Source organism: Rhea pennata, chromosome 1 (genome assembly GCF_028389875.1).
Source record: "Rhea pennata isolate bPtePen1 chromosome 1, bPtePen1.pri, whole genome shotgun sequence".
NCBI classification, from domain to species: Eukaryota; Metazoa; Chordata; class Aves; order Rheiformes; family Rheidae; genus Rhea; species Rhea pennata.
Genome location: NC_084663.1, coordinates 47,537,235 through 47,553,611, shown reverse-complemented (window position 1 = coordinate 47,553,611; position 16,377 = coordinate 47,537,235). Strand labels below are relative to the sequence as shown.

Below are 16,377 nucleotides of genomic sequence, written 5' to 3'. Positions count from 1 at the left end.
ATGGAAAACACTAACAAACAGGTGGGAGCTGTTCTACATTTGTGTAGATAAAATCTTGTGGTAATTGTGCTGCAGCTGAGTGAAGAAGATTGAAAATTCCTTTGAGACATACATGGCAATAAAATCTAGCTAGTGGTTTGAATCATAATTGCTTGCTAAACCTATGCACATGGCTCAAGGTGGAGATCAACTCAATAACTTCATTGTATAGCTGAGAGGCTTTCAGTGTAAATACGTTGTATTCCCAGTTTAGCATCCCAGTGTCCATGAAGATTATACATACATCTGCTGCAGATGAACTCACTTCCTAAGGGATTCTTCCAAAAGGTGCAAAATGAGAACTTTGTGCTGGCCTGCTTCTCTCCCCTTTAGCTCCATGAGATAGTGTCTATTTCAAATAAGTAACATTAACTGCAAAGCCAGCAGTTCCTGTGGTGTTGCAAAGTTTACAAACTTACCGATACATCTGGTTCCTCCTAGTCCTTCTCTTACTCTGCCTTTACCACTGTTGGAAGTGGGAAACTGTATGGAGCTCTAAAGTTTCCAATGTAGGACAGAACCTTATGGAATAAATAAAAGCGTGTTGACAACCAGCTTGTTTTTCTTAATTCTATTTTCTCCAGTAGGACACAGATCCCTGGGAGGTTCTCCAGACTGAAAATTCTCCAACCTATTCTGTTTTAGGTGTTACTATAAATAAAAAGCACATGATAAAACTTGCCACGACTCATTTAATTCTCTCCAGATCTTTCAAGACACTTAGTTCTGGATTTGAAAGTGAATCTAAATAATATGTTGTTGTTTGCTTTTTAAGGTAGCTTTGGGTTAGTGATTTTCTTTCAAATTAACTTTCAAATTAACTCAAATACAATCAGATTATTAAAAAAATCTATTATCGTTTGCTTTCTAAGGTAACTTTGGATGGTGGGTTTTTTTCATTTTTAACTATATTTAGATTCTGTCTCTGATTTCCAGGTCCCTACATGAAAAAATAATCATGTCTTTCTTTCAAATTTCCATAGATGCTAAAGAAAGCATCTACAGTTGAAGATAGCAGAAATCAGATTTTTTTATATATCTCATTTTAAAAGATGTTCTTCAGTTGTTTGAGACTCTAGTTTGTTAGAAATTGTAAAAATGAGGGTTCCTGACTTTGACTAATCTCTCTGAATGCTTTGCCTAAAATTTTTCTTGAAGTTGCCATAAAAATCAGTGTGCTTGCCATTACATGCTGCCTGGGTTTTGAGGCTAAGGGTTCCTGAGGTTGCTCACTGTGCAATAACATGTTATCAAATAATTTTTATGCCTGTGTGACCTGAAGAGTTTTTCCTTTCTTTTCCCCCCATTTTTCCTTTTTTCCTGAAGTCTACAGGGCAGAAACCAGAAAACGTAATGATCCCTATAGTTAAGAGAATTTATGTAATTCAGTTGTATAACAGAGCAGACTCACACTGGGAAACATGACTAATGTGATTAAGGCAAAACAATCTTGCATTTTGCTTAACTACAAGTGAGCAATATAGAAATTTTCTTCTGGGAATACACTGTAAATATGACTCAGATAAAATAATGATAGGCACTTCTTGTTTAAGATGTTCAGGCTGGTTTTACACCACTTCTGTTTGATCCAAATTTCTTGAAGTTCAGTTCTGCAAATAAACCGTCCCTATGCATAATCTCAGACAGGCAGTTCAATAAGGGATATGCCCCTCCACTTAATTTCTTCTCTTGATTTTAACGTCAGAGCAGACAAAAACAGACTAATCAGTAGCCTCTATTTATGTTCTTCTGTGTAAAACTGCCTACTGTCTTCCTCTACTCAGTAGACAATCAGGTTTCTTTCATGGTAAGCTAGTATTTGTTCTGCTTGACTGATGTTTCCTAATAATCCGACAAGTGTACCGGATGCAAGTAAAATTCAAGCCACTATAGTCAGAATCTAGAACTTGTAAACAGTATATTACTTAAAGTACGGACTTTTTTTTTTCAGTTCTGCCTACACTGTAGAAATGCAGTTTAATTTTGGAGGTGAAAAGAGCTTTAGTGTGTAAGCTTGTACCATGACAACCAGATAATCTCAGAGATAAAAGTGAGTTGCTAGTTAAGAATGATAAAGCTCTTTTTTAAACAAAAATGTTTTCTTAGTGGCTTTTTAATAATATACTACATACACATTGATTGACCCAGTTTATCATACCGTACATGCTTTGTTGTTTGTTCTTTGCATGAGTCACATGCACAACAGTTTCCAGTACTGTCAGAGTCCATTTTCTTATTTCTATTTCCAATCACCTACATTTTTCCAGTCCTTACAATTTGAGGATTTTTTTTTCTGTAATCTGGCAATGCACCCACTGTTTGAGTTGCAGTCACCAAATCTCAAAATGAACTGAAACGGGGTGGATGGTGTCTATATTAGCAGTCTCCTGTTGCTCACTTTGCATTTCAGAAGGTGAGTCCTAGGGTGACTGCATAGGATTTTTCACATCCTGCCCTTGATTAAATAACTGGAAGGCCAGATTTTACTCTCAGCATGCCTACAGCTCCCTGTGAGGAGAATAGCATAGCTTGTGTACATAAAAGGGCAGGATTTGGGCCCTTCCCTAAAATGTAAAAAGCCATGAAGAAGTGGTAGCAACAAAATAACACACAGCCAGACTTCAGCTTACAAGGGTTTGATCTCACTGAAGTCAGCAGGACCTTTCCAGGCAGGCGTTAGAAGTCAAGTCAGGCTTATTTTGTTAAATTAACCTCTCTTGAGAGACCTTGTGTAGGTGGTTCACTAGCCTGACTGTCAAGGCAAAGTGGCTATTTAAAATCACTAGTATGTGCCTTATAGATCTTAAAAAAATACATGAAGTGGCTATTTAAAAGTGACAGATCTATACTTTTCTGAAGAATTATTTTTTATTACACAAAATTGATAAATCCAACACACTGAAGAGAGCGAAGGAGAATATGCTCTACAAATGACAAAGACATTGACAAATGTATTGACACTGCAACACAGTTCATTGAGAAATGAGAAGAATGTCTTCGCAGTATGCAGGCCCCAGAAAATTTCCTGTGAGATTTTGTCATGAAATGCGTCTGATGTATACAGTGCTTTGAAGTATCTGTTCTACTATTTAAGATGCTCTTATGTAGGTGGTGCATGAACATGCTCTTGCTAACTGTGTTGCCCTGAAGATAGTTTTCTGCCATAAATCTGTCTTCACTAACAAGAACATCTGTAATTACAGAAGAAGCACTTGGCTTCATTAGCAGCCCCAGCCTGCAAGGGATCAGCATAGCGCTGACATCACTGCTGTCTCTTCTTATTGGCTTTATTTTGGGAGCCATATACTGGAAGGTAAGAAATGCTACATTTAATTGTTTACATGGTGATACATAATAAATTTCATACCTGTGGAGGCGGGGAGAACAGAACAGTTTGCATTTGAAACCGACAGACACCTCTTTTGATCTTCACTGAACTGTGTGACATGTAAATGTGAATCTCTATCGTCGTACTCTTGAATTACACCATTGAACTGTAAAACCTGTCCTATCAGTATGCTAGCTACGTGATTCCGAACTGGAAATTAAAAACACATGATTCCTCCAATTTCCCAGGTCTCCTGTCATAGCTTGAGTACCTTTTACCTATTGTGGCTTTGTCTACAGTGCAAAGAATTTAACGTTAAAATGTACTAGCAAGAGACATGTATTAGCAGGCTGGATGAGGCCTATATTTTGCAAGGTGGTTTTGATAATGAAAATTTGAAACAAAACTGAAATATACACCAATTGTTTTGGGGGTTTTAAAAATAGAGCTTTAGAATATTTATATTTAATTCATTTTCTTCCTAGAAAACACATCCCAAATCCAGAGCAGAAAGTGATGAAACTACACAATGTAATGACTGTCAAGAGGAAAATGAGATAAGGTATTTTATTTCACTTTACACACATATGTACAAATGTAAGTTTATCTTTGAGAGCTGCTTTCTGAAAGTCTCACTCTCATGCTTTCAGAAAGAAAAACACACACACACAAAATGAACACCTTATGCAGAGTTTTGCCATAGAGACAGAATATATGCTTACAGCTTGTCCCTTAAAGAAGCTCCTATTTTAAATATAAGAGTTGGTGTGAAGGAGATTTCTGTATACATTATTGGAGGACACCATATACATTAAGAGGACATTACTTTTCCCTTATCTCTACTAACTTCCACAAATCAACAAAAGGAGTAGTGCTGAAAAGCGATAGTTTCAAAGGAGTATCTTACAGCAGAGGAATGAAGCCAACCCAGGATTGCCAGGCTTTACTATAGGAAAAGCAACAGAAAGAAGAGAATTTTGTCATTTGCCATGTGGTACAAAGCTGGGTTAATACTACATGAATAAACAGAAATAAGTCTCTTGGCTGTACTCCTAAGTTTTTTTAAATTTGTTTTACATTAACATTTTTGAGATTCTTTCCTTTTTTGACACTTCCTTGGACATATGCATATAAGGATCCATTTTTTCCAGTTTATTTTAATATTTACAGAAGGTTGATGCAAACACTTGTAACTTCATAAGGTCATCCAGAAGTAATTCACTGCTTTCTTTATGTTTAAACATTGTTTTGTCTGATGTTAAGCAGAAATAATTCTGTATAACTCAGTTGATCAAATATACTGCAGAAATAATAGTTGAAGACATTCAGAGTTGCATTAGGACATGACTTAGACCAAAAAGCTTTCCAAATTCAGAAAAGGATTTAGGAATATAATAAGTTAGAGCAGCTCATGCTAAAATGTTTTAGGATTAATATTTAATCTCATTTTTCAGGATCTTTAATCAATTTTTAACTGTGAGGGATCAGGGGAAGGTCTAATGCACACAGCAGAGATACAGGCCTTATATTGTAAGCTTATCATGTTTTTTGCATGAAATGTCTCATATTTCCCACTGTTGAAGACAGGAATAGACTAGGTTATGAACTAGCAAGTTCCCAAGCTTAGCAGTTTTGGATGTATGGGCTGAAATTTACTGCGTTCATACTTTCTAGAATAATATATTCATAAAATAAAATTTCTTCATGTGCAATTCATAAGAAGAAGGGCTGCAAATAACTCATCCTGATTCAGTTTTAAAACCTGTGAAACTGGACATGCATCATTCTTTAGCTTCAAAGGAAATATAAAACCTTGCTTTATATGAGGAATGTTTTATATGTTTTTATTGTAATGAACTCCTAAAATATTCTATTTCCTTGAAGTGTTAGCATCATAATAATAAAGTGTCTATTTTCTATTTCAGTATGTTGCAGCAAAAAGAAAAAGAACATCTACAAGTGTAGCTGTTGGTTTTTCTCCCTCAACACTGTTACTGTTTCATGTACTGGTAAGTCTTTTATGCTTGAGAGTCCTACCATCAGCTTCATAACTTTTATCTGCTGAAATGTAAAGTGATTTGGAGTCTTATTTTGGGAAAAAGGAAATAAAGCTTGCTTTCTGTAGTCTTAAATTGCACCTAAGATCTTTAGCTACTAGTGTAATTAATCTTGTGTTGTGAATATAGGCGTCGGAATTTTAACCTGAGTGTTACAAAGCGAAATATTCCAAAATGAAGGACAACTATTGATTTTCCATTTTGGCATGACAGCCAATACTGAGAATCCTTCAGCTGTTGTCCTATAGCTGTTTCAAAGCAGTATGACCTAAAAAAAAGATTCTAAAAATAACAGGTGAGTGTAGGAGAACCAGCCAAGTAGAAACCTTCCCACAGGACCACAATATTTACAAAAGGATGAGCTGACCTTCTGTTAATTGTTGTTTACTCAGCACAGTTTGCAGCCTTCACAGCCTTATCAGATTCATAATTCTTGCTTTTGTTTATCCGAGTGATGATGTGAGTGAGCTTTCTCATTCCCAGTGAGTCTGTACAGAAGGGCACACTTCCCTGGCATGGGACTTCTGCGGCAGGAGTAATGCTGTATTTAACCTAGGGAATCTTTGATGAGCATCTGGAAGATTCAGGCAGTACTAGATGCTTCCTTTTATCTCAGGAGCTAGTAGAGCAAATTTAAGAGTATAGCAGACAGTCTAGGTTTTACAGTTTATCCTGTAGGGATTACTTTCAGGTGTCTTTCAAAGTGTTCATTGTGATTATTTTGGCCATTATGTCTCCCAAATACTTTATTTTGACTGAGAAGGCATCTGCTCACTTAAAAGGAAATCATCACTATGTTGGTCAAACAACTTCACTCTCAAGAAGACCTAAACTGAATTTGTTGCTGGCTACTCTGGATGACTGTAAAAGGGAAGTTTATTGCCAAAGATTTCCAGGTACCAAAAATGCACAAATACAACAGTTCGGTAAAACTGTGTGAATATGGTCTCCTCACCATCAGCTAGATGACATCATTGGGCTTCTGCAGGCAAGAGCATTCCAGACTAGCGTTAAGAAGTGTCATGAAATTGAAAGGGGGTCTCATAATAATGATTTTTGTTTCTGAATAAGGGAATGTCTGTGCAAGTGACACTGAATATATTTATTTCCAAAATTATAAGAAAAAAAAGTCTTGGTCTTTTTAAAAGCTGTACTGTTCAGTAATGAAGAGAGAAAAACTAATCAGCAGAATTATGATTTCCCTTTTTCTCTCTAAGCAGGTAACAGTTACATGTTCGCTTCATAAATGAAGCAGCTTTAAGCACATTCGTATTCCTTCTGGAGTGACAGACTGAGTCTGCATCTGTTGTTGCTGCCCATGACTCCATAGACATGATATAGAAATGAGGACAATTTGTGTTCGTTACTGTGAAACCAACATTGAATTGAACAACGTTAAAAAAAAGTGTGCACTGAGCAGGACTCTGTTTTATGTGAATATCTACCTTGTGTGGCATTTGGGGATTTTTATTAACATTAATACTTGCAGATGATTCTGACAAGCAAAGTCCTGAACAAAAAGCATCTTTCAAATGCCTCCAACTGTGTGTAATCATTGAAAGTCATAAATGTGTTTGTATCCTTAATTTAAATTCTGTGTCCTCTACCTTACCTTGGTGTCTTCAAATGGAGTTCTGTGAACTGACAGAAAAAGCAGAAATGGATACAGATAACATGTTCTTCAATTTTGTATATACAACTTGAAAGTAAAGCCAAGCCATGGACCAGTGTACTAGCCTTTTACTTATAAGGAACTGGGTTTATGTCTGGCAAAGGTCTTGTGTACGGCGATATGTGGTCTCTGTCGGATGCCAGGTGGCTCTATGCCCACCCAAAAAGCCTCAAGACTTCATCAGGGTTGATGGTCTCTGTTCAGGAGAAGCAATACTGGATGAAGAAACAAGTGTACTGGAGGTAATAGTACAGTGTGGAGCTTTCAAGAATTAGGAGTAACTGCTGAATATGTGAACACTGGTGTAATCTCCAGCCACGGAAAGGGAAGGGAGAGTAAAGAGTCTGAATTGCGTTCAAATATCAGAATGAAGGCAAACTCATGAAATGCATTTTAAATTCTGAAGATGCATGCCATTGGTATCTTCTCTTTACATATATATCATAGAAAATTTGAAAGATCCAGAGGGTATATTTAGCTTTTATTTACATCAGCTGTAATTAATGTTTGCATTGTGTTTTAAATGATTAATAAGCTTTAATATCCTGGCATTCTCCATTCTTAACGTTGATTCTCTTGAAACAGAATAGAGCGACTTTATTTCCCACTTGTCTTCTGCATCTATTGCTGTTATTGCATACATGGAATATGTACAGGACTGATGTACAGACATGCATTTTCAAGTAAACCCTAGAAATCGTGGTATAAATTGCAGTGCACTGTGCTGTCTCTTTCTAGATAGTAAATATGAATCATTTATCTATCTTAGGGGTTTGTACTTCAGAATGTAGAGGTCGCTCACCTCAAATGACAAACTTTCTAACAGCCAGTAAGAAGGTCAATAAGACTTTTAATTTAAGTAACTTAAAATAAAAAACTCTTTTAAAATGTTTTTCATAAAGTTGAATTTATCTTTAAAGTATATATTACTTAATTTTTTAAGAATTCTTGTGGATGTTTTAATCATCTGCAAAATTTTCTGGGAACCAAATGTCAAAAGAGTATGACAAATATATATATATATATATGTATATATATGTATGTGTATTACTGGTAAAACTGATCTATCTTTCATGCTACCAAAAAGAAAACGCCTCAAACCCTTACTAAAAGTTGATGGCAGAATTGATATGTGAGTATAGCCACATCTCATACAGTTTTATCCCCACTGAAATAAATAGCAAAACTTCAGACTTCACTGAGACCAGGGTTGGATCATGTGGATCTAGGATTCATTTATACTAAGGCACTGCTTGAGTGTTGTAAGAGAGTCCTCAAATCCTGTTCAGCCAGGGTAAGTTAGCATAGTTCCATAAATGTTAGCAAAGCTCTGGGATTTGCAACATCTGAGGGGCTTCTCAGACTAAATCAAAAGATGTGTAGTGTGAGAATTCAGCTTTCGTTTTTATTCAGAAGATGCTGAGGCACTCACTGCTTATGAGAAGTAAAAAGGTTCTCAGCACTTCTAAAAAGCAAGTGCATTGCAAGTTTCAGCTCTGCAAAAATCCAAACAGCAGGCTCAATCTTATAAAACAATGTATAGTTCTTTACTCACTATGCCTGCAGACTTTATGTTTCAAACTTATTTAAGAGTTCCCCTGAAGGAAATGTCAGCATGACTTAATATTTGATGGGAAATGTGCACCTTACTGGTAATACAGAGAATAACTGCCTACAGGTTTTGACAGAGAGGAAATGTATCCACAATAAATGGAAGCAATTATCCTTACACATTTTACAAAAACATTGAATATTTCACATATGTTATATGATGTGTTCTCAAATCAGTTCTATGCATTTGAAATCCTACAGTATTTTTCATAGATTCAGTTATTTAGTATTTATTAATATTCTTTGCTCATAAGAATGTTAGTTTTCCTAAATGTGTACTTTCCAAAAAATCAAATGTACAATAGCATTGCACATTGGTGTGCCTCAAATTTGACATTCAAAATGCATGGTGTTTTAGACTCCTTAGTATACAAGCTACTGTTTGATGAGAAAAGGTGAGATATTGTATAAATTGAAATATACTAACCACAGATGGATTAAAAACTGTGACTATATCATTTTCAAATAATGTCATGTACTTTCATCCTGGCAAATTTAAGGGTACCTAGGAACAGAAGGAAAATTCATATATAAGCCTTCTAACCTCACATCACAAATATTGTTCTCATTTTGAATTATGCACTGAATGAAGTAATATCACATATATTTCCTGTGTTCCCACCCCCTTTTGATTTGAACATAATGTTGCAAAGCAGAAGGCCACTTTTAGACATTTCTGAATGCAATAGATTGCATGGCACTTGGAAATGTAATTATGAAATTATTTGAAAGATTTTTGTGCTCTATTTGTCTACCCATTGCAGAGGCCCTTTCTTCAGACATAGTAAAATTCTGAAAGACTACTGACTTGTGAGAGACCTTTGAAATCAATGGAAATAGAATAAGTTACTTTTCTGCCTGAGCAGTGGTGGCAGGAACAGGCCCTTAATTACTTCTTCATCTAGTTTTAAGCTATCTGTCTGATTTCTGAAGAATGATCGGTTTTTAAACCTGCAGTTTGAGGAGACACAGCCCATGCATCATCACGGCTAGAAAATAAATATCCTTTCTCTTAAAAATAAATTGGAGAAAGCAAGTGAAGCATTTCATTTCTATGAAAGTTAACCAAATTTGGGGCTATGATATCTGTGGTTTTGTGAGAAACTAACATTTTTAAGTTTCCTTTGGAGTAGTTGAACTTTGCATGCAATTAATAGTGGCCTTGTGAGAATAAAAATCAGATAGTGATATACTGAGTAACTCAATGTGCTATTTTAGATGTGTGTTTACTTGAATAACTTAATGGTACTTATTTCATCACAAGGTCATTTTATAAATAAGCTTATAAACAACTAATGTGCTATACTATGGAATATGTGTACAACCTGCACATTTTTTTGGATTCTTATCTTCACCAGCTCTGTTTTCTCTGTTGCTGTCTCTTTGTAATATGCTGAAACTGTTCAGTACACACGAAACAACTATTAAATTGAAAGCTAACCATATATAAAATGCAGATATTTTGAGTTAGATTTACATTTAAGAATTAACCAACATTCTTCAATTCAGGAATTTGATTCAACTATCTATTAAATACAAATCTACAGTAATGGTGGCATGTTACTGTTATATTATCAAATTGATGGAACGCGGAAACTTCAGACTCTTTAGTGATAGAGACACAGACTTTTGCTGGTTGCATATGGGCAAATTCATATATTTCGATGTAAATGTCAGCACAATCTTATATAGTTACATTCTGACTGAAGGTAATAAACAAAGTTTATAAAATGTGATGTGTATGTATATATGTGTCCTCTTAAAGATAGATGTTTTCCCTGATCCTTTTTTATACCAGTTCAAATTTGGAATTTACATTATATACATATACTTTATTGTTCTAAATAAAGATATTATACACTGCCAGATAATGAATATGTTGCTTTATGTTAGTCCTGTTTATAACCTTTTTAAGCCCTGTTTCTTTGAAGAGTTTTCTGACAAAATACATCCTTCTAGGTGCAGATTCCTTCATAATATGTTTCATTTCTTATTCGTGCAATTTAAAGTTTTGTGCCATGAAAGTATGTCTCCATTGTCAGACACCAGTGCTGATCCAAAGTGTATTTATGATTGTGAGAATTATTCCAGCTTCTGAATTATAAGTTTCTTATAGCTCCTTAGTGAGCTTAAACTTGTTTGGGCCATGCTTTAGGCAGTCTTTCACATCTCATTCTTGCTATCAGCCAAATGCTGATATTATTTTAATAATTTTAATTATTTATTTTAATTTGCCACTAAAAAGTCTGAACTAACTGAAAGTTATCAATGGACTTCTTTTGCAATAGATGCCACTTGTTGACTAAAAAATTTTATTTACAAATAATAAGGTTCCAACCAAGACCAGAGCTTATCCATTAAGGAGGGCATCCTACCTTCCAGGTTTCAGCAGTTTACCGTGGCTTTTCAGGAAGCAGCTCCTGCTTTCCCTGCTTTCCATCCACCTGGGAGGGAGGTGAAGACCCCAGGATGAAAGAGCGATGAAGCTGTGGGAAGCAAACACAGCGGACTTCGCAAACAGCAGACTGATGAGGAGCAGAGAGCCTGGGAGGCAAGGAAACAGGATTTGCGAATGGCAGAGCTGATGGCATGAGACATGGAGCCACGGTTGCTGTTGTGGGCATGGCGTGAAGTCCAAAGCTGATGGGCCTGAAGGAGACATAGAGCAAGCGAAGGGCAGCTGGGCTCTGCATCAGTGCCGAGGTAGGAGTCATGAGCCCAGGCAGCACCTGGGCTTGCTGGGCTGGAGGCAAGCGAGGCACTCGGGTCAGCTAGGGCTGAATAAGTGTGGAGTAGCTGCAGAGGTTGGAGATAAGCATCCTTCAGTGGAAGTCAGAACTGATGTAAGAACAGGGAAGCAGAGTTGACTTAGAAGTGAGGAAAGGCAAAAGTAATGGTAGGGTGGGTGGGAATGAGATGTGAGAGCTCTCCGATAGTAAAACAGTCACAGCTCTCAGTAAAGCTAGGAGCATAGTAATTGTAATACACACAGAGAGGGGAGAGGGTAAGAGGCTAAAAACTGAGAAAGGAAACCAAATTTCTCAGCTAAAGAGATACTATAATAACATTTTTTTTTATGAGCTTACACTTTTGACGTCATGCGTCAAGTAACACTGAGTAAACTCTTTGCACCTGACAAATTCTTAACCTGAACTCTGAAGCCTAAAATGTGTTAAAGAATTGAGAGAAGTATTTACCCTTAGTTTTCCAATTTCAATGTCTCCAAAACAATGAGTAAAAACACTTAATTCAGTGGATGAAAACAAAGGAAATCTCTGTCTCAGACATGGAAAGCATTGATAATGACATTTTCCTATTTCCATCAGTCAGAAAAACAATGCTTACTTTTATAACCTACTGTTTCTTGATAGCAGTGCATTTGAACAGCTTAACACTTCTGTGAAATTGCAGTAATTTACATCATCTGGAATGTGCCCAGTGACTCCAATGTAATTTTATTTCATGTTAACCAGTCTAAACATATTTTTATCCAAAGTTTCTGAGTGATAACGCACAGGATTTTTTTTTGATTTTAATGAGTTGTTTTGGGATTTCATATTACATTAACAACTCATAGATTCAGTTCCTTACTTCTTTCATGTACCTGTTTATGTTAAATGTTCTTCCAAAGTTCAACTTTTCTAAAAGGGGTGAATTTGCCCAATAACTACAGTGAGACTTTTGCTAAAAAAAACAAGTTTCAGGTTGTTACATGCGTAAAAGGAATTATGAAGTGCTGCTGCATAGTAGAAATTAGGCTAATTTAAAACAGACTTCCAAAAATGTAAAGAGCCAGGGAATGGAAGGTTAGCTCTCTTTTTCCTCCATCATTTCCTGAGAAAAGTTATTTCAACACGTAACAGGAGAAATCCCAAACATAGTTATAGTTCCCCTGACTTGTGGCCTTTTCTGCAAGATCCCACGATAAGGAAGTAGGAACTAAAAATATAGATTTGACTTTTTCCAGATAGATGTGAGACTTGGGCTTCTGGCCAGTCACAAAATACAGGGACAATTTTCTTTCTTTTCTGGCAAGAAGATACTTTCTTGAGCTCATGGAAAAATATTCCGCTGAGATCACAAAAGCCTCATTGTTTGTCACCAGTTCTGTGCAAGATAATAGCATGATAGTAAAATTGGCCCAATTATAGTAAAGAAGCTGCAGAGCAGAACGTATAGCTTTTGTCAGTTTAAGTGACAAAATGTCATGTTAGAAATTTCACCTTGTCATCTCCTACATTGTGATTGATGATTATTAGGATCCTACAGGTTATTTAATCTGTCATGTTCTTAAAGTTAAATATTTTAGACCTTCCTTTTTCTCAGCAATGCTGTCATCATTAACAAAACACAGAACAGCCTTCACCTTTAGAAATGACAAAATGGGGATGTGTCTCTAAACCAATTAATAGCATCGGTGAAGGGAGAGACACAGCATCTGAATCTTTTGAATCACCTCCCTGAGAATAATCCATTGACTTCTTTGGGGCAATTACTTCTTTGACAGAAGTTGGGTAAAAGTACCCCATGGAAATTGCTGTACTGCTTGGCAGTTTGTTGTTAATTCTTTCTTCATGTTGCTCCAGGAGAATCTGGTTGCCTTATCCTGCAAGACCTGTGTTTTCTTGATTTTGTTCTAAAAGTGCTTTAGCCTTCACATCAGATAGTTTTGCAAATAAATAATGCTATTACTTGCTATAATTGGGTACTTACCACATTTCAAATAGAATTGCTGATAAGCAACGAAGCTCAAACAAGCATACTAACGTACATGTAATGTAATGTGTGCGTGTGTATGGGACAGGAGAGAAATAAAGGTGTTTGGATTTAGCAAACTTTAAAGATAAGTACTGTGAACTTCAGTTATATATCCTAAAGGAATGACTGAATCTCTTCACAAGTTCCAGTGCTTGGCAAGGATAAGCCTCAAGATTGCCAGGTCCCATGCGCTGATCAAAAGGTTCACTTGGCTCCCCATCCTGTGCTGTGCTCCTCAGTCACCTGCAGTTCGGTATCACCACCTCACCGGCTCAGTGACTCTCTGTGCCAGACGCATATGCACCTACTGGAGGCACCTAAAATGAATCTGTATCTCCATACAGGCCACCAAGGTTATTTCACTGGGCTTCAAAACCTGGCTCTGGGTTGTGTAACTCTTCACATACTAGCCTGGACCACGCCTAGAGCTCCCCAGAGTCCCAGGTCTCCTGTCTTGCTCCTCAAACCACTTCATGTAGCTATCCCATCCGTCCTGCAACCACGGCTCCTTGCCCCCCCCCCCAACAGTTTCCTGTTGATTCATGTTCCTCAATTAAGCCTTGTGTAGCCCAGCTGAGCTTAGCTGCCTCACCATTAGTAGTTTTTATGTAGGCATTAAATATTTGATTTACTATTTAGGAAGGAAACATTTTAAATTGCTTAGCGAAAGCTTAGACTTTTGAAACTGTCCCAGTTGGCATAATCGCAAAGTTGAATGATGGCTGAGATCACCAGAACAAACCCACCCTGGACACGGTACAGCTATGATTGGGACACTATTACTCAGATTGCATGGTGTAGTGCACCGCTCTATGCCTGTGGGCTGCGAGCACGTAAACCTGCTGCAAGTGTTTCCCCAGAGGAAAAAAAGTGTGTGCGCAGGTATGTCAAACCTGCTTTCCCCTAAAAATGTCTGGCCTTCAGATTTTATATAGCAATAGCCGGTCAAGTTAATCAGTCTATATGTGCCTCGTTCTTAGGTGGTGCTTGTTGACAAAACTGCCTAAAGAGGCTGACGAAAGTTTAACCTCTCGTAGCAGTGAATATCTTGCTGGTGCTCAAGTTAAATATAACCTGAGCTGGTTTTGCTGGGTTTCTCCTTCCTGTCTCTTCTTGTCCTCCCAATCCATGCCTCTCCAACCAGTTCTTGTTGTCCCTCCCCTCACCTCCGTGTCCATCACCGAGGACAGACGGCTCTGAGGACAGATGGCGTGTGCTTTCGCAGCCACGCAGCAGCCGGGAGTTTTGCATGGCATCATCAGACGCCAACAGGGAAGCACAGGGCTTCAGAGGGCAGCCAGTAGCTGCTGTCTCCAAGCCCTCGGAGCAGCAGAGTTGCCCAGCAGGTGCACAGCGTTGGTGGCTGAATCTTACTATATAGAGCCCTACAGAGCTTTAAACCTACCTGCTTCTCTTGATGGTTGAACTGTCCCCCTAAATTAACCTATATTTTTGGGGCATTGCAGCTCCTAAGATGAAAAGACAGTCCAGAATATTTGTAGCTGGAGCAGACAGAGGCATATTAAAAGATAATAATTTTTGAAGAAACTACATGGGTAAGTCACAAAACAAAAAGTTAGTCTGACTGAAATGCAGCCCAAGTTTGTTTTCAAATTTCATGATGGTTTTGTAAATGCCACGTCTAAATATCATGCATGTAGCTTATTGCAAATTTGACCCTTCTGCATTTTTAAGATTGGAAAATAAGACTGAGAAACTGTAGATTGGTGAAAAGCTAAACAGACTTCACTAAAATGACAATTTTCTAAATGCTATTAGATCTATCTAGCTCTGGATATAGTGATAGTAAACAACACAGGAATATAAAAAAGAAGTATCAAAGAAACAGTGAAAGTCAGGTTATGCAGCAGCTCTGCACTCAAGAGATCAGGTTTTGGAGGGTTTGGGTCATTTCCTTTCTAGATGCATCTATTTTTTTGAATAAGGAAATTCTGTAACTTCTTTTGAAGAATAAAATAGATATAAAAGAAGAAAAGGAAGTAGTAATGGATTAATTCACATAAACTCTTGCATGTGTAAGCTACAGAATTTCACCCATGGTTTCCTGAATTTATTCTGCCACTTTATGATGGACCTTATGCATTGTAAAAAGGCACCTAATCTGAATGCAAAGACAAATGAAAACAAATTTACTATGCAGAACATTATTAATTATCGTTACTTAAAATGAATGAATCTCATTTCCACCTCAAACTTTTCTGACTTCAGTTTCTTTTTATGAGGTTCTACAAAGTGATAACTGTGCTCTAATAAGGACAGAATTGCAAGAGACAGATGATTCTGGCAACTGAATAAAGAATTTGGGATATCAGAACGTGTCATCTGCTTGATAAGATGTTGCTTATTCTTGGAAACTGAGAAATACGTTTGAAGAGGGAGCAGTAAAACAAGAAAACACAAGTTTTTCTTTGATGAATGCAGAATATCCTGTATAAGAGTTTTTCATCTAATCACTACCATTTTTCTGGCCTTGAACAGCTCTCTGCTTTAACAGGAAGATATTTAACTTGCTTTTAAAGCCACAAAATACATTTCTGAACAGAACTTCATCTATGACTGATTCCTCCTGAATTATTTCCAGTCCTGCTACAAGTCATATTCTTTCTCTTTCAACATATGTTTTGGAACTTAGCACTTCTGGAAATCAACCAAAGCTATGGTTCTAGTGAGAAAAAATAACTGTGGAGAAGTCTCTAGAGGTTACAAGCATTAAGTTTCCCACTGTTTATCGCAGCACCTCTGCCTGAGTTTACGGCTCTCAGAGCAGAGCTAGCAGAACAGGGCAGGTGAGTATTCCTCATCCATTTCAGTGCAAAATCAACCAGACCGACTTGGAACACTTTAGAAAATATTGTTATTTGGCAAATGAGGTTTGGGTGAGTGACACGGCA

General features: G+C 37.0%; 1 protein-coding gene across 3 annotated transcripts in view; it reads left to right on the top strand.

The window, feature by feature from the left end:
- KITLG (KIT ligand) overlaps positions 1-10,556 on the top strand; it is a 61,107-nt gene extending 50,551 nt beyond the window's left edge. For 2 of the 3 annotated variants that reach the window (XM_062585058.1, XM_062585043.1), the window contains exons 7-10: positions 3,243-3,352; positions 3,853-3,929; positions 5,293-5,376; positions 6,642-10,556. In XM_062585058.1, coding sequence (XP_062441042.1) covers positions 3,243-3,352; positions 3,853-3,929; positions 5,293-5,332 — 227 coding nt within the window. In that variant the 3' untranslated portion in view covers positions 5,333-5,376; positions 6,642-10,556. The remainder of the gene's footprint in view (positions 1-3,242; positions 3,353-3,852; positions 3,930-5,292; positions 5,377-6,641) is intronic. The other variant, XM_062585052.1, reaches the window with a different exon arrangement.
- Positions 10,557-16,377: the final 5,821 nt, after the last annotated feature.